We start from the raw sequence: 19158 nt of genomic DNA on the forward strand, positions 1-19158 counted from the left end.
CCAACCTAGCAGTTTGAAAGTACCTCAAAGTGCAAATAGATAAATAGGTACCTCTCTGGCAGTAAACAGCGTTTCTGTGCGCAGCTCTGGTTCGCCAGAAGCCGCTTAGTCATGCTGGCCACATGACCTGGAAGATGTACGCTGGCTCCCTCGGCCAATAAAGTGAGATGAGCGCCACAACCCCAGAGTTGGTCACGGTCAGCGGTCCCTTTACCTTTAACCATTTACTATCTGAAATCAAAGGGGCACATTGATTGCCAGATGTGAAATATATTGGCACCATTTTCAGCTCTCCGACGCCACTCGGGCTTCAACTTAGGTCTCCTAGCTCAGTGCCCAACTCTTTATCAGTTGAGCAATGCTAGCACCTGTATTGGGACCTTTTTACCATGCACATCAAGATTGCTAGCTGGACTGTGTAGCTCACTTGCTCAAATATTTGGTGAAATGAGCAAGCAGATTCTTTATTTAAACCTTAAAATGTTTTTAAGATTAAAAGAAATATCAAAAGTAAAAAATGCTTATATACTCATGTGGATTTTCGAACGATTAGTGAAGAATTAAAAAGTTCAGTCCTATAAGTGGGTTATGAGAGTGAGTCATCTTCATGGTTCATTTAATGACTATTACCCAGGGAAAACTGATACGTATGTAGCTGCATATCTGTTTCTTTTGAGTAATAGCCACTAATGAACCATAGTGCGTGTTGGTTTACTCTTGAGCCCGTTATGCCTACAAAAAGCAGGTGTACAGTTGTATGCTCATAGATTCCATGGTTTCTTCACTGCCAAAGCAGAAGTAAAGCAGAAGAGAATTTCAGAATCATCCCACATATCTTTTGAAGTATTTTATACAGCTAATCGGGGTGGGTGGTGCTGTGGTCTAAACCACTGAGCCTAGGGCTTGTCAATCAGAAGGTCGGCGGTTCGAATCCCTGCAACGGGGTGAGCTCCCATTGCTCGGTCCCTGCTCCTGCCAACCTAGCAGTTCAAAAGCACGTCAAAGTGTAAGTAGATAAATAGGTACTGCTCCGGCGAAAAGGTAAACGGCATTTCCATGTACTGCTCTGGTTTTGCCAGAAGCAGCTTAGTCATACTGGCCACATGACCCGGAAAAACTGTCTGCGGACAAACGTCGGTTCCCTCGGCCAGTAAAGCGAGATGAGCGCCGCAACCCCAGAGTTGTCTGTGACTGGACTTAACTGTCAGGGGTCCTTTACCTTTACCTTTTTATACAGCTAACGATTGTACAGGCAGACCCCCATTTACACCTGTTCAGTATGTGCAGTATGTGCACAACCACGTATATATGCATCACACTGAACCTGGAAGTGACCCAGAAACATCACAAAGACATCACTGCAATGTCACTGAAAGGGTACAGTGGGGTGGAATGGGGGCAGAAATTGGGTGTTCGCAGCCTTTTCCAATGGGTTTCAAATGGGGGGGGCTGCCTGTATCCTGGGTTAGTGGTGTCCATGGCTGGTGTTAAGACTAAGTAAACTAGATGGCCTACGTGCCCTAAATTAGGGGACCAGGAGTCCAACTTTGGAGTATTATGTGCAGGATACAGGTTCTAGATGGCTCAATAGCTCATAGCTACTGTTCAGGAGATTCAGACAGAATAGGAATGGAACATGTAAAGACCATTCCTTTACTTCACAGAGTAGTTTGGCTGTGTGTTTTCTGTTTGCAGGGCTTTTTATTTGCAACAGATTCCAGCTCATGCAGAATACATTTAGAAACTCATCGGATGATTGGTTCTGTTTGGTTTCCCACATGTTATGTGAAGTCACAGGATGCCATCCAACTAAGTCATATTCAGTGTAGACCCATTGCAATCAATGGACAAGTTACTGGTGGTCATTTATGTCAGTGAGTTCACTTTGAGCATAAGTCACTTTATTGACTTGGGTTGAAATTCTAAAGGTGTTAACAAAAGGGTGAACCCCATTCAGTATAATGGAACTTACTTCGGAGTGAACATTAATAGGACAACATGGTTAGGAAACATTTTTTACAGGATAAGCAAGGCAGAGACATTCATGACACATATTTCCCTCACTGTGGCCCCATGGTGGCGCATGATTGTGCCTTTTGGGGTGGCTTCTTCAGCTATTTATAGTGCAAAGGGTTCTGCTGCATCATGAATAATTGTTGGTTCTGCCATTCTGCAGGTTAACAGTGATTTGGAGGCAGATGGCAATGCTAGATACATTGGCTTATAAAAAGCTAAAATCAGTTACTTGTTTAGTATTGAATTTAATATTGATATTGTGGTGGGCATCCACACAATTTATTTATTTATTTCTGGAGGAAGGGAGGAATGTTAAACACTGAAATGGTAAGCTGGTTAGTTTATCACCACACAATTAGTACATGCACATTTTGCTTCTTAACTCAGGTTTTAAAAAACTAGAAACTTACTTTAAGAAAAAGAAAAAGAAAAGCTATGGATATGAACCCACTGTTCATCCAAGGGGAGAGTACTGCCCCCTCCTCCTGTGAACACCCATGGCTTATATTCGCTAAAGCACCAAGGTAGGGGGATGCTTCTTGCTGTACTACTATGGCAGTCCACTGAAGCTATAATCAATTTTCCCTAGGACAGGGTACATAAGCCAATAGAGTAAGATGCTACCTGTTCTCTGTGTCAGATTTAATACCTTATGTATATTTGTTAAATGTTTTTCATAACGAAACATTATTGCTCTCTGATGATAGAATTGGAGAAACAGAAACAGGAAGGTTTCATAAAATACGGATTTAGAGTTTTTTCCTTTGACACCCATGCAGAGTGTTGGAACTCCAAATTTATTCTGTGCCACCCAATGATGTAAGGCACAGGAATGCAATTTCACCTCTAGACTGCAGTATTCAATCAAGCTGGTATTCAAAATCAGATTGCAGATCTCCCCAAACAAGCAGGTGTCTTCATGATGTACTTAACCTCTGCATTCCCTAACCAGTCCACAACACAACGGATTTGTTTCCCCCTTTCAGCATCCCTTTTGTTGTTGTTGTTGCATGGGGTGGTGTAACATACAGCTAATATTATGTCTCTGTGTATTGGATAAGAGATTTGAAGGATTTAAATATTTTTAATGTTTTTATGTGTTAGCTTTGCATTGAAATAATCCACAAGTACCATTTTAATTCCAAAAACTGTATTCGTCTTTTCACATTTTGGTCCTTTTTTTTATCCAGCTGGTAAATTTGTAATATATTCAGAGAGCAGATTTGGTGAAAACTGAAATGTTAGATTTCATAGATACCTTTGTGTTCTCTTGTATATGTGTGTGTATGTGCACGCACACACACAACTGCAAGATTCCTATCACTATTTCTGAACTAAACTGTGATTATGTGTTTAGAAATCCTTTTAAGCCAAATACATGGTAGTGTATTTGAGGGAGAAGTAAGTATCGCAGTATTGCAGCATCCACAGCTACAGGCATCTGGGCTTTTCCACTTTGGTAGCAAATAGGGGGAATTATAGGTTCATGGTCTGCTTCATGTTAGGAAGACACCCCTCCATCTGTTCGCAGTGCAGCCAGTTTCCAATTTAAAGCACAGATTTCAATGCAAACATCAATTTCTCTCCCCCCTGTTTTATATGCAAAGTGAGCCTTACGAATCACAGTGACACGGCTACTGGGACCCCAACCAAAATCCCCCCCCCCCAATTCACAAGCTTTTCATTTGAATACCTGCTTACAGTGGTATACAATGGACAGCTTTGAGAAGAAAAATTGATAATCTTCACGGGAGAGTAATTTGAATGAAATTACACTTGACAGCCTGTCTCCAAGCAAGGAAGGAGAGTGAGGGGAGCCTTAGCTAAGCTCCGAAGACCTGCATAAGCCAGTGCTGTTGGAGCTTCCCAGGAAAAATAAATCTACAGTTTTCCCTATATTTGAGGGAGGCTTTTGATTAAACCTGTGCAGCAGTATCTAGTGAAGAAAGGTAGCCATGGAAGAAAATATGGAAGAGGGACAGACACAAAAAGGTATTGTAATAAACTAGTTGCTTGGGTGTTTGTGTGTGTGAGAGTGGGATGTTGTCTTTCTGTTCTCTCTATCTCTGCATGGTAATTAAAATTTTTGTGTAGATGGTTGGAAAGATCCCCCCTTCCATTTTTAAAAGCCATTTTTGTTGTTGCGACAAGATAGATGGTAAAGATTTTTTCCAAATAATTCACAGATATTTCACGTGTAAGGAATGCACAGTGCAGCCCTATATGTAAAATACTAACACTGCCAGCATTTAATGTTAACTGCTTCCCAGACCAGTCTTTGTTAACCTTCATTTATTTCGTGTTTTCACGGTTGTCTAGCTGGGTCAAGGGAGCCCAGTGTGAACTATGAGAGAGCCACTCACACACATTTGCAGCTAGTTGTATTTAGAAATCTAACAAAGTGACCATTATTTACACCTTTGAATGGGTTTCCAGTCTGAACAAAGACTCTGCGTATATTTTGTAAATTTCGGATAGTGCTGCCTATATTTCCCTCCCTTTTCTTTTGCTATCTGTTGGAAGACCTCTGTTTTGTGATGTATAGTGAGAAAAATGGTTGTAAATGTGAAAGATTGCAGGTTGGCGTTTCTTTTATTTCTGATTATGTATAGTGCATCTTCTTTTGTTTCTGAATAAAACAGAGCTGTGTATTTGTCTTATTTTATGTATAATAATCTCTTGTGCACATTGCATGTTGTTGCAGACTTCAGTATGTGCCACCTTTCTAAATGGACACACTATTCTTATTGCCAGGTGATAGTTCTGCATTTTCCCACTGTTTAGAGCCTCTTTTCCCCCACCATCTCATCCTTAGTCCTGTGCTGTTACATCAGTGTTTTTTATGTTGCTCTGAGCATTCTGGAATTACTTAGGCACATCAGAGGATACTTGTTATAACCAGTGGAATAATAATACAAACACATCTAATCCCACTGTACTTTACAGGCACAACAGATCTTAAAATAGTTTTTCCATAGCTGAAGATGGTTCTGGGAGCTGATTACAATGGTTTTTTGTTTTGTTTTGTTTTTTGTTTACGAATTCCATGCAAACAAATAATATCTCAGTTGTTTCCATGTTCCAGTTCTCTGGTCTGTGTTCCATCTGCCTTGCTACATGTAGATGTCATGCTTTTCTCATTAGAACTGACCCACTTAGACTGTGTACAGCCTTCCAGTGTTTACTAACTCTCCAGACAGTTAATTGCAATGGATGTGTGTGCAAAGATGCTTATTTCTATCAGTAATATCTTGTATGAATTCATATGTTTTTCTAAATCACAGTATGCTTTTGAAAGCTACTACCGATGCTAAATTTAGATGCATACGTGGTTGCTTACTCTTTAAGCTTAAGCAATGTAATCATCTGCATATGAAGTACGTTAATGAAAAATCAGAAGCACAGCATGAAAAAACATATTAACATTTGTGTGTGCATGCGTGGCCACAATAAATGCCATTTTCTGAGGCAATTGTTTTGTGGTCATTGCTTGCACATGAAGTCCTCCTATGGAAAGTATTTTTCACGTAAGTGGTCAACTAGCATATGGTTATTGTTCTTGAGAGAGAAAAAATCAGTGAAAAAGGTTCCACCTAAACTTATGGAAAGCCTAGGCAAGCAGCAGAAACCAGAACTGGGAACATCTCCATAAAACATAACAACACCTGAAGATGTTTATAATTAACAAGATATGTATCGGTTAATGGATTCTTTTAACAGGTTGGCATACACAAGGCTGTGTCTTTATTCCAATGACAGCCATTTGAAATAGCCAGTGGGCACTCAAAATGCTGTAATTAATAGTGTGATTGTCACATCTAACATGTTTTCCATGCAGAATATGCCATGTGTGAGAGAAGCCTTTTCTCTCTAGCGGAGCTCAGCTGTGATCACAAACACTGACAGGTTACATTTCATTTCATTCTATCTGGAAGGCAGAATAAGATGGTCATTACTTTGGCTGTTGTTTGGAGAGCAAGGAAGGGGAACTCTTTGTCCAGTCCTTATAATTTTTTGCTTGACCAGCAGTCAGAATCTCGAGGAAGGAGATGAAAATTGTGGTCTGAATTGGGAAGTTGTTTATATGGCAGTCAAATACAGGCTACATTCCTCTGGTCTCTACATATCATTTAAGGGCTATTCCTTTGCCTTGAAAGAGGCAATAGCATTGTACCCTTGCTCAATAGCTGTTTTGGTATAGCAGTATGTGCATGTTCGTTTCTACATTCCTGATCTTGCATGATATACCTCTTGTGGTTTGACTAGTGAGTTATATGTTGCTTTTCCATGATGTTAATTTGTGATGAAATCACACAAGTGTCTCTTTTATATATATAAAAATGCTGCCATCTTGGCTGGAATTGTTTGTTTCTTCACTGTCCTCCTTCCTCTTTCCCAAAAATCGATTGAAGCATACATTGTGTCACTGCCTACAAAGTCCTCCATTTTTCACACCAGCTGAATGCTTTGAGCCTCTTCTTCACAGCATAGCATAGCACACAGCACTGCAAGTTGCTAGCAGCCATGATGGAAATGCATAGTTTCATGCTGATGTATTTTGCAGATACAATGCGAATAGTTGCAGTAGATAGCATTTTATTTATTCAACAATCATTTTATTGGTACATCACCACCCATACAAATGTACTGTAGAAGATTTGGAATTTTGTGAGATAGACAGTGCTATTTCTAAATTCACTTTGGGACCATTGCTTGCATATGTAGCCCTCCTATTGAAAATACTGTTTGTAGCTAATGGCAGAAATGTAACAATCTACTCCACAGTAGTGGCTAAGAGGCTCCAAATCCCCAGTTCAGGTCTTGCCTATGCTATGACGTCACTCAGATCCGGTGCCCTCAAAACTGGGAGATAATAAAACTTACCTTATGGAAGGAGTAGCCAGTATGCTGCCCTCAAAATTGTTGTTGGACACCAGCTGTCATCAGTCCTAGCCAGCATGGCCAGTGGATGGGTGATGGGAGTTGTAGTCTCACAACATCTGGAGGACACAACTGTTGTTTAATGCCTGCTTTCCAAGGTTGTTGTAACAAATGCAACTAGATAATACATGTGAAGTGCTTTCAACACTTGGAGATAAATAATATTTTTTATTTTTATTATTATTCTATTAGTGTTCTGCTAGAATTCGTTTGTTAGTTGCTGTGACTTTTTGAACTTCAAGTGGAGCAAGTAGCACTGGCTTAAGCCAATAACACAGGGCTTTAAATTAGAAACTCTTGTTTGAATCCTGGCTTTTTTTGTACTTGAAAAATGGAAATAGTTCAAATCTGCTTTGCAGGATGCTATTCATTGACCATTCATTCAGCAAATTCTAGCACAGTGTGTATGAATGCCAAAAAGAAAGATTGTTGTGTAAGTGCTAACTCTGGCAGCGTTTACAGTTGGCCTCTATTTCCCACTTCTATGAAATTCTTGATTATCTAAGTTTGCAGACCTTTCTGTCAAGCCCTGTGTCCATGAAGCCATACATGAATAATGTTCTAATCTAGCTGATTGATTATCCAGCTGTTTTGGATCTTCTCCAAGCCATCTGAATAAACATCGGTCTCTTCAGTACTCAAATTAGGGGAAAACACTTTTCTTTCTGGGCCGCATTTCTCCCTCTTTCTCCTAAGCCACAGCAGAGAAGAAGCCACTAGGTAGAATTCTGGCTGCAGCTCCCAGTTCACTTGCAAGCTCATTAAGAATATTGGCTCAAGCATGAATGAAATTTTGGAGGGGACATTGATGGAGTGAGGATGAAGTGAGATAAATATTTTTTGCCATTATTCATACTAGGGTTCAGATTGTATCAAGTGGAACACATTTTCCAAGCCTCTGGGTCAAAGTAAATGGTACATCAAATGCATGGCTGCATCTGGTAATCTTCATTTATTTATTTAACTTATCTATATTGCAGCTATAGAGGCTTCTGATCCATTTTCAGAACTCCCAACACAGGGGAGGGAAGCTACTATGGGTGAAAATAGTATCTTCCCTTCCAGGACAATCGCACAGCTTTAGGTGGTGTCAATTTTCATCAGGAAGATGACAAGGGCAAAAGGGTTAATATGACACCCTGCCTTCAACACTGCAGTCCCAATCAGAATCCTCTTGCATGCAACTGCTGTGTTTGCTTTTGAAGATTTAAACATAATGCAAATGTGGTCATGCATTTAGTGCGTTGTCTACTTTGGATCTCAGGTGGGTGCCAAAGGGCTGCTCATTCTTTTGCTGCCAACAGGTGTATGTGTGCATATGAATTGGGTTGGAGGGTGTTTTTCCTCAAAGCCTTCCTCTCTTTAGGAGTGGTGAAGGAGGGGAGGAACCAGAGGGCTAAATGGGGATCTATTGCTACAGGATCCTTTCCAAAGTACAGGGAAGCCAGTATGCTTCTTATTGTCCAGAGGGTCCAGGGAATCAAGAATATCCAGACTGCACAGTCAGCTCTACTATTAGGCAGAGAGAGACATCTGCCTTAGGCAGCTGTTGCTGGGGGAGGGCGGTGCCAGTGAGGTGTTAGACACCAAAGCTGTTTATGCTGCACAGCCTGCCACGGACACTTTAAGTTAGCTTGCTGTGCTTAGATGTGGTGGAGGATGCTATCCTGCAATCAGTGTTGAAGCAAGATGCAGTTGTCAGTCAGGTTAGTTTCTGTATGTAGGATGTGTGTGTATGTGAGAGGGGTGTTATTTTACCTGTTGTTTCAAGCAGCAAAATATCTTGAGCCACCCCTGTCTGGGTGCCAGAAACTCTTGGGACATGAAGGTGGCATCTCCAGAGTCTCCCTGTCTGGTGGCTTCCTTGTGTTAGCTTAAAGCAAACATCAAATGCAGTGTCAAGTAGAAGCATCCTGTTTTTCAGTCTCAAATGATTTATTTATTTTTTAAAAAATGAAAAATAAAAATAGGAGGCTTACTGAGCTCCTGGTGGGTTGTGTTAGTTCTGGCTGGTAACACATTGTATAGGGCTTTGCAGTAAGGTGAGGAGGAAATAGAGGATGAGAGCCAGGAGTGAAAAAGAAAAATTGAATTGTAGCAGAGAAGCATGTATATGCTTAATGTATCACTAGCAGAATGTTCAGGAGCTGGACACTGAGTCAGGCACAAGCTAAAAAGTGAGCTCAGAGCCTATTCACATTGCTCCAAGCCAGACTTCAAAGTGTCAGAGATACCAGCAAATTAAATTCTGGCTGAAGCCCCTTGAGTTTTGCTTGCTGTTCCATGCTGGCTCTGCCACTTGCTGTTGCTGCCACTGCCTCCTCCCCATTTCTGATTCCTTCTCTAGCTGTGGGATGCTTTTCCAGTTTGAAGAGAAGAAAGCAAGATTGAAAGGCTTCTGCCATCATTTGATTTGCTGAGTTCAGGTTGAAAAGCGGGATCCAAATGCTAGACTTACACTTTGAACTCATTCTTTATCTTATGTCTATCTCTGGCCTATTAGGAGACCAAGTTTAGGGGAGCCTGAAAAATCCTGTAAGCAAAAGAGAGAGTTGGAAAAAGCCCAGTAATTGTCAGGTCCTCCAGTCCGGACATAGATTTGAATCTTCTGTTTCCACAATAATATAAGAAGCACCTGTTGGATCAGGCCAGTGGCCTATCAAGTCCAGCATCTTGTTCTCACAGTGGCCAACCAGATGCCTGTGGGAAGCACAAATCTCATAAATCCCAAATCTCATTGAGACAATTGGTACCTGAAACATTAATTCTACTGTATATTATGTATTTTCAGAAACCCCTAAATGTCTGTGGAATTGTCAACATTCCCTTATGTCTCAGTATTTTGGACATTCACTGTAAACCAAACAAACAAATATATAAGATATTACCTAATTAGAAAACCAACTATAGTGTTCATAATCTCCTGCAGGTGATATGAAATTTTGCAAGGGGTAACAAACATAGTAATAAAAACAGGCTGCTAAACTCGGCGTATGTAAAATTATGAAAGTTTTCTTATTGCTAGCAGCAATTTTCTTAGCAAAAGGGAATATTTGATGATATTTTTTGGCCTATTTGGGAAATTCTGGGGTGGTGGTAGCTTTTTCAGAACTGAAAGCCTAAGCTATCCTAAGCTCAGCTGGCTAAAACATGGTGTTGATAATGCCAAGGTTGCAGGTTCAATCCCAGCTGCATATTTCTGCATAGCAGAGGGTTGGACTAGATGACCCTTCCAACTCTGAAAGCAGATGCAAACAGAAAACCATAAGACAAAATACTCTGGATAAAGCCTTGCCTTCGCCAGCATTCTGTTTCCTATAGTGGCCAGTTAGGTGCCTATGGGAATCCACAAGCAGGGCAGGAAGGGAATATCCCTCTCCCAGTGTTTAATAGCAATTGGTATTCAGAGGCATGCTGCCTCTGTTCCTGGAATCATTTATTTATTTGGAAAATGTATAGGCAGCTAAACATGAGCAAACATAACCGTATATAACAATACATTTAGATTGAATAGGATAGATAGTAACAGTTCTGATAACTGTCTATAAGTCAATTCATCCTTCTTGGAAGTCTGTGGGAAATAGAGGGCTAGATTCAATGAGTGCTGGTAATGCAATGGAACAGCCCCCTGCCCCTGCTCTAAAATCAGCTTTTGGAGGTTTGGAGAACCCCCGGTGTATTGCACAGGGCAAAGAAGAGGGGAGGTCATTCTATCATGAAAAATGAAATGCTTGCACTGATGGAACAATAGGAACAGTGTGGAGTTGAATTCCTCCCCGGAATTTTCAGCATCCAACAAAATGTGTATAATGATGGAGCCTGTCTAATTTCAATGGGCAACATGTTTTACAAGATGGGTGCTGCTGCACTGAAGGATGTGGTCCAAGTTGCCATGACATGATCTTCTGGTGCATGTGATACCACAAGAGGTTCTCCCACAGATAACCACAGTGAAAGGAGGTCTCGGATATCCTGGGCCCAAGTGGTTAGGGCTTTATGCAGTAACTGTAAATTCTTAAACTTGGTCCAGTAGCACATTAGCAGTGAGTGCAGGTGGTATATAGTCATAGCATCATAGATTTGTAGAATTGGAAGGGATCCTGAGGGTCATCTAGCCCAGCCCCCTATAATGCAGGGATCTCAACTAAAGCATCCATGACAGGTGACCATCCAACCTCTGCTTAGAAACCTCCAAGGACGGAGAGTCCACTACCTTTTGAGGGAGTCCGTTTCACTGTCAAACAGCTCTTACTCCCAGAAAGTTCTTACTGGTGTTTGGTTGGAATCTCAATTCTTGTAACTTGAAGCCATTAGTTTGGGTCATACCCACCAGTGCAGGAGAAGACAAAACTCTCTCGAAAAAATAATGAGATTTGGCTGGAAAGACTTGTTTCTAAGGAACCCATTATGGGTCAGTAATCACAGCATCATTTCCTAAAGACTTGCAGACCAACTGTTTAATTATATGTTCTAGGACCTTGGTATTGATGTTAAGCTGACCAGTTGGTAGTTACCTGGGTTCCTGCCTTTTTGATGGAGGTGGGGGCAACATTTGCCTGCCTCCCGTCTGCAGGGCCCTCACCTGTTCTCCAAGAAGTCTCAAAGATTATAGACAAAAGGCTCTGAGATTACATCTGCAATGTTCTTTAGTACCCTTGAGTGTAGCTCATAGGGTCCTGCATATTTGAATTCATTTAATTCCTGTAAAATCTATTTTCCTATCCTGGGCTGCAGGTCCCTCCTTATGTTGTTTATTCTGTTATCCCCTGGTTGGCACTGCTTTCCTTTTGGGTGAAGACAGGGGCAAAGAAGGTGTTGAGCAGTTCTCCCTTCACTCTGTCACCCATTAGAATTTCTTTGTCTTCTCCACACAGAGGACCTACTACTTGCTTATTTTTCCTCTTGCTTTGAACATAGCTGAAGAAACCTCTTTTATTAATTTTAACCTCTCTTGCAAGCCTGAGCTTTGTCCTGCCCGACCTCCCTGCAACTGTTGGCTACTTGTGTATACTTTTCTTTCTTTACTTCTCATTGCTTCCAATTGCTTCTGTTGCTTCCAATGGGAGGTGGGTATTGTGTAGCAATAATGAAATAGTTTATATTCATTAATTCAGGGGACTTTGTGGGTATTATCTTTTTATGTGTTATTTTAAGTGTACACTAACACACTAGTTAATAGTGTGAATATGACCATCACATGTTTAGTGACACATGCCTCATGATAACACTCTCGAGAGCTCCCTGTAGAGCATACACTTGTTGGCAAGCCCAGATTCGCCTTTCATGATGTGTGGAATGGCAATTAAGTATTTAACTGTTCTGTCTGGTCTTTTGGAGCATTGGAATTAGACCAGTTTGGTGTTATTTGAGGGCTGAGCTAGATGCTAAACTCAGTTGCATGTTACTTCCCTCTAACTTGGTTCTTGCCTTTTAAAGAAAAAGCAGTTGTGGAACGCCATGTGTTTGTGCATATTTCTGGTGGTGCTGAGGTCTGCTTAATCCCATTTCCATGGTTGCTGTAGCTTTAAAAGAAAAAGAAAATTGGTGGAAATATGCATGTCATGTGGTCCTCAGAAACCTTAATTTTAGATTCGTGTTTAGTTCATATATACTTTTCTACAGACTACATTCTGGTTTGGCTCCAGAGAAGCTTCCTCCCAGTAGAAGAAGACTTCATCCAGCCGAAAAGCTTACTCCATCAGAGGAAGCTTCTCTGGATACAACCCTCTGTTTCATTACCAAATAATGAATGAATTTAATGAGGTTCTTTTTCATCACTTGGCTAGATTTGGACTTGGGCACAACAGCATTGTTTGAGTTCAACATTAAACAGCACAAGGATGGTTCTTGTTAGTTTAATGCACTGCTTGAGGGCAGAGAAGTTCCCTGCCAGATCAATTATCTATTCTGCAGTAGTAAAAATTAAACATTCAATGAAGTGATGTTTTAGCAGCTGATGAAATACCTCAACTAGTTATCTGCCTAATGCCATTTTGGATAAAGAGAAAGGCAAAACATCAACTCAGTGGGGAAGCAATTTTAATTATTTAAACTATGTGTCCTTCTTTTACCTAAATCATATATGCCAGTTAAAAACTATATATGTAGCATATAGTATTATGTCCCATGTTCAATACCCAGCATGTGCAAGTAAGACTGGGAATAGACTCCTGTCAAAGAACCTGGAGAGCTGCTGTCAGTGTAATGTCAGTCATAATGTAGATAGATCAAGCTTCAAAGAAGTCAACTTACTATATCCCTATATATTCCTTATGGAATTTATTGAGTATTACTGGTCTATAATTTTCTGTTTCGTTTACAGCGAGAAAAATGTGCATGCATTATTCCTGAATGATTTGCAGATTGTCCCATCAATGATACATTCACCAACTATTATTTTTGTGTGTAAAGATCAAGTGGAACGGCTCCCGATTTGCTGCTTAAGTTATTCAGTGTTGATTGAGCTAGAGTGGGTGGAAATGGAATTCCGTTGACAATTATTAAGAGAGTTATCAGTTTGGCACAGGCTCCAAACAGGATACCAGATGATGCAAACTCTATTAATAGAAGTGTAAAACAGCAAGATACCTGCAGGCCATCTTGTCCAATCTTCTGTGTTTTGAGACAGAGGAATCTCCACATAAATAGGTTCATAGAATCCTGGATAGAGGCAAAGATCCAAAGGACTGCACAGCTAGTTCTGAATTCATGTGGGGACTTTGTACTTAATAGCAACTCCATTGTTACATGGAAAGTGACATTCAAAACTTACATAAGTTGTGTTTCAAAAGAAATTTGATATGGGCAGTTGCCCTTTTCTTTGGAATTCCTATTCAATTTACATGACGTCATCAAGCTGTTGCAGGCCAGTATTTTCTGAGTTCTTCTTCCGTGTTTTCTCAGACCTGATTTGTAGTTATGCATTTATAATAAAACACAATTGCTGCACTTTCCTGTCCAGTGCTGACAGACAAAGAGTTATTGGGGTTTTTCAGGGAACCAGTGCTCTTAAAAGGAAACACTCATTACAGATTCCACCCATTTTATTGTTTCCTATTGATATGGGCAGCAGGATTAGTGATAACCTGTCCCTTGAATGACCATTCTGAATAAGGGAGCAGGTGGTGCTGTGGTCTAACCACTGAGCTTCTTGGGGTTGCCGATAGAAAGTGAGCTCCCAGTGCTTTGTGCCAGCTCCTGCTGAAGCTAGCAGTTCAAAAGCACACCAGTGCAAGTAGATAAATAGGTACCATTGTGGCGGGAAGGTAAACAGTGTTTCTGTGCACTCTGGCTTCCGTCATGGTGTCCCGTTGTGCCAGAAGCAGTTTAGTTAAGCTGGCCACATGACCTGGAAAGCTGTAGACAAACACCGGCTCCCTTGGCCTGAAAGCGAGATGAGTGCTGCACCCCATGGTCACCTTTGACTGGACTTAACAGTCTAGGGGTCCTTTACCATTCTGAATTGTCCTCTATTATTTTTTGTTTCTATTGAAATGCTCTAGAGGCTTTAATTACAGAATACTTGCCATTACTATTTTTTTCCTTTTTTATATAATGAAATCAAATAAAGGGTGGGGGGAGAGAATGAAAAGAAACCAGCAATTAAAATTCATTTCATCACTATTTTCCAGCAGGAACCAACATGAAGTGATAAAATGGCAAAAATGGCAAGCTATGAACTTTATGTCTTGGAGGACTTTGGCTGAAGGATCTTGGCCATAGGGAAGGACATTGCTGGATAATATAGTACTTTATAACATTAAAGTGTTAACTAAAACCTCCATTTTAAATCTGTTTCCATATAATTGCCAAAGAAGCAATTGCAGTTGGGGTGTTTGGTGTTCAAAGACAACAAAAAACTGTTAATAGAACCCCTCTGTGCACAAGACCAAGCCTTTGTAAATACTTAAAATAGCCTCATGATAACAGCCAGGTATGCCTTGCCAAAAATGTCAATGGGACAAGTATGAGATTCATAAAACAATCCCAGGGAGATAAAGTTAACTGTACCTCAGGTTACAATGAAGGACAAAACCCAGCACAAAATTTAATTTCAATTCTTAATATTTTGCACCACTTGAAAATAAAATTTAATTTGAGGCTAGATTGGCTTACATCTTGAAAATTGTAAGTGTAATCGTTCTGTCACTTTCTGTCTTTCTATCTATCACATTTGCTCAAGCAGCCTTGCAAACTGTAATGAATAAAAACTACAGGCATATTGTAAGTCTTCTGCTTGAAATAAAAATATTTATGCACTTAAAGTGCTTCCTTTTTCCCATGCCCATTCAGGAGTAATTCCTGCCATGCTCAGATGAGCATGCTGTTAGATAAGTGTGTGTAGATTGGACTGCAATCTTAGACTGATGAATACTATCATTTATATGATTTCTTTTGAATTTGAATTTTTAAAAAATGAATTCTCTACAAGACTTTGTGGAGTAGCATGGAAAGACTGAAATGTCCATGGTGGTTGGGGCAAAAAGCCATACATATTAGGAAGGGAAGGGTAGAAATTAATAATATCGGGGCTGAGGATGGAAGTTAGTAAGGATAAGAGGAAATTAATTAGGAGGGGCAAAGGGATAGAAATAAAGATAATGGATAATGGCAAGAAATTTTGGGTTTTGCTATGATCCGCTTTTCTGCTTCAACCACACCCACTTTTGCACTTCAGTTATACCTACTTTGGCACATGGCCTCCAGAAAGCTGCAATTGGTCAATATTACTCTGCTGTAAACTGTTGTAGGCAAAGGCATATCCATTGTCTGTAGTTAGAAAGCCCATCCCTTAGATAAAGCATAAATTCCAAATTGTAGGTGGTAACATAATCACTTCTGTCATTATATGGGAAATGCTTAATGACAGGAACTACAAAACTAGTTATCTACAAAAATGTGGTTTGAATAAACTGGGATCACTTTTAATAGTTTACAGGTTCAGAATTAAACAAAACAATTTTATATTTATCCAGATACCGTTCTTGATTTCAGTGTTCTGAAATCAAGGCAGCAGGGTGAGAATATAGTATTGCTTTTATATCTACTTGTTTATGCATTAGAGTAGCAGGTGGGAAAACACTCAGTAACTTCATGATTACCCTGACCAGATTAATTTTTCATAGGGGACCACACTTTCCCTCATTTGTCTCCATTTTCCACATGAATGGGTATAGATTTTTTTTTCATTGTGTTTGCAGTTTATGGCAGTATGAAAGCATTTTTATTTTGTTTAGATAATATCACTTGCTTCTTTTTCCTCTTTTAAACATATTTAACATTTTTCCCATTAGGCATGAAAAAGCTGCCATTTTCTTGGCAACAGAATGGTATAAATTCTGTTCTTATTAACATCATGGTGCAACAAATGGAATTATTCTAACTATATTATGTGGGTGAAATATTCCTATGCATTCTAAGAACATTTCATACACGTTCATGTCTTTAGCTGTAAGGTGAGTGCCAGTTCTGGGTGCTTACATTCCCTTCTAGGTAACCACAAATCCCTTAATTGCATGTCATCCCAAATGTCCCCAGCAAATATATTGGCTTCTGCATGTTCACACCCCTTTCCTTCCTATAACCACCACAGTCCCTAAACCTATGCAAACCCAGCCTCTTCCTTACCTCTGTTGTCATTGCTGCAATGATGCCCCATCACCCTCTGATGGCTGACAAATTCTACTCTTTTGTCTCCTTTTCTCACTTTGGAGGCAGAGGGGCAGCAGAGACAGGAGATGGGGAAGCCTTACAGAATCTTCACTTCCCAAGTTTTGTTCCCTCTGTGACTATTTGTAGGTCCCGTTGTGAAATTTCCACTGTTGGCTTTCCAGCTAACAAAATGCTAGATACAGTGGTACCTCTAGTTACGAACTTAATTCGTTCTGGAGGTCCGTTCTTAACACGAAACTGTTCTTAACTAGAGATGGGCTTTCGCTAATGGGGCCTCTTGCTGCCGCTGTGCCACCGGCACAGGATTTCCGTTCTCATCTTAGGGCAAAGTTCTCAACTCAAGGTAACTCTTCCAGGTTAGTGGAGTTTGTAACCTGAAGTGTTTGTAACTCGAGGTACCACTGTACTGTCATATACCACAATGGTACTCTGTGGAAGCAAAAGTTCTCTGTTCAAATGCCTCTACCTAAAAGTTCCATTGCCATACAGATGAGAGAGAACTTGAATGGTTATGAAACACAAAAGTTAATGGGTTGTCAATAATTGAACTCAACGTACTACATTCATGCAATCCCCATAGAAATGAACTGAGATGTTTCTGTGTGCACTTCATATGCTCCAACAACAACAACAAATGTTGCATAATTGTAATGTCTTGCAGAAAACTTATTTTACCTTGTATCCACCTCATATTGGATGTTGTTTTAAATGTGTATGTGTAACACATGGTTGGGCTGAGGAGGGGGTTCCAGGTTCATGGGCCTTCCAGCACCTCCATGCAGAGCCAACAGTACAATCCAGGGTGCCTGTATTAAAACATCCATGTCAGAAGGACCCACTCCCATTCATCCCCCCTTTTTTGCAGCAGATAGACCATGTGGGCAGGGCATATGTTACCTGGATGCTGGCACCATGCATGAACCAGCCATCATTTCTCTCTGTGCATTGTTCCTCTGTGTCCCTCACCTGATCTACCTTACAATCAGCTTAGAACATTTTTTCTTTGAGTAGAAGAAATCATCAACACATGGTTTTCATTCTTAGAATTCTGCAACACAGACTTGTACAAAATAATGTCTCCATTCCATTAACAACACTCTGCCCCAATGATTCTGTGCTTAGAATTTAGAGAGAGAGGTGGTGTCTTTTTCCAATAGGGAAGTAGATACTCCTGATGCCCAATTTCACATTAAAGTTATTTCATTTGATAAGCTGTCATCTGGTATTGAATGATATGACTCTATCACAGCTCAGTTCATAGAAGTAAATAGGCTCATTAATCACTTGTTCCTAAACTCTCCATGCTTTGTTGAGATATGGACAAACAAGAATCTATTTGTAAAATGCTGTGAAATTTTGAAGATTGCATATAAAATTTGGAACATTACTTTGTTTTATAGCCTTTTGCAGAATGGTACATTTTGCATGCAAACAAATAAATAATTTCAATACCATCTCTAGATGCCTGAGAAGCTAGTGGATCAAATGAATGAAGACTAGGGCTGAAATGTTTTTATAATTAGACTGCTAGTAACCAGATTTGATGCCAGGCTACTACAGACCCCAAACCTACTAAGGTATGGGAAAAGGACCCTGCAAAATATTACAACTATTGCAAATAGCGCTAATTTAAAGAAGTGCTCATTAGCTGCTTGCTCTTAACACTGTTCATATATGAAGGGTTAAATGATCCATAAATTGGATTTAAACATGCCTATTTTTTACTGGCTTAAATAAAGGTAAAGGGACCCCTGACTGTTAGGTCCAGTCGCGAACAACTCTGGGGTTGCGGCGCTCATCTCGCTTTTCAGGCCGAAGGAGTCAGCGTACAGCTTCTGGGTCATATGACCAGCATGACTAAGCCATTTCTGGCGAACCAGAGCAGCGCACGGAAACACTGTTTGCCTTCCCGCCGGAGCGGTACCTATTTATCCACTTGCACTTTGACGTGCTTTCGAACTGCTAGGTTGGCAGGAGCAGGGACTGAGCAACGGGAGCTCACCCTGTCGCGGGGATTCGAACCACCAACCTTCTGATTGGCAAGTCCTAGGCTCTGGAAGGCACCTCTGAGATCGTGTAGTCCAACCCCTTGGCAGTGCAAGGAATTCAGTGCAATATCCCTGTTTGGTAACTATCCCCCTCTCTACTTAAAAACCTCTTAAAGAAGGACTTAAGCACCTTTACTGGTTTGATCCTTCAGCTAGAGATACCCAGAATCCTAAATCTGTGTGGGTTGTTGTTGTTATTTTGTTGTTTAGTCGTGTCCGACTCTTCATGACCCCATGGACCAAAGCACTGTGTTATCCCACTGTTACTGTCTAACCTAGCCTCTATGGTTGCTGCTGCTGCTGCTGCTGCTGCTTCTTCTTCTTCTTCTTTTTCTTCTTCTTCTTCTTCTTCTTCTTCTTCTTCTTCTTCTTCTTCTTCTTCTTCTTCTTCTTCTTCTTCTTCTTCTAAAATAGGGATATGAACTATCTTGCATAACATATCTTGCATTACCTATTATATGGAGATCTAAATATGGATATT

General features: G+C 40.4%; 1 protein-coding gene across 3 annotated transcripts in view; it reads left to right on the forward strand.

The window, feature by feature from the left end:
• GPM6A (glycoprotein M6A) overlaps positions 1-19158 on the forward strand; it is a 176762-nt gene that overhangs the window by 62953 nt on the left and 94651 nt on the right. Inside the window, exon 1 of one of the 3 annotated variants that reach the window (XM_083756003.1) lies at positions 3518-4008. The exons of 1 other annotated variant lie outside the window; for it this stretch is intronic. In XM_083756003.1, coding sequence (XP_083612129.1) covers positions 3972-4008 — 37 coding nt within the window. In that variant the 5' untranslated portion in view covers positions 3518-3971. Of the gene's footprint in view, positions 1-3517; positions 4009-19158 lie in introns of those variants that run through there. One more of the 3 variants, XM_083756004.1, reaches the window with a different exon arrangement.

Source organism: Podarcis gaigeae (assembly GCF_964106915.1).
Source record: "Podarcis gaigeae genome assembly, chromosome: 9".
Lineage (NCBI taxonomy): Eukaryota > Metazoa > Chordata > Lepidosauria > Squamata > Lacertidae > Podarcis > Podarcis gaigeae.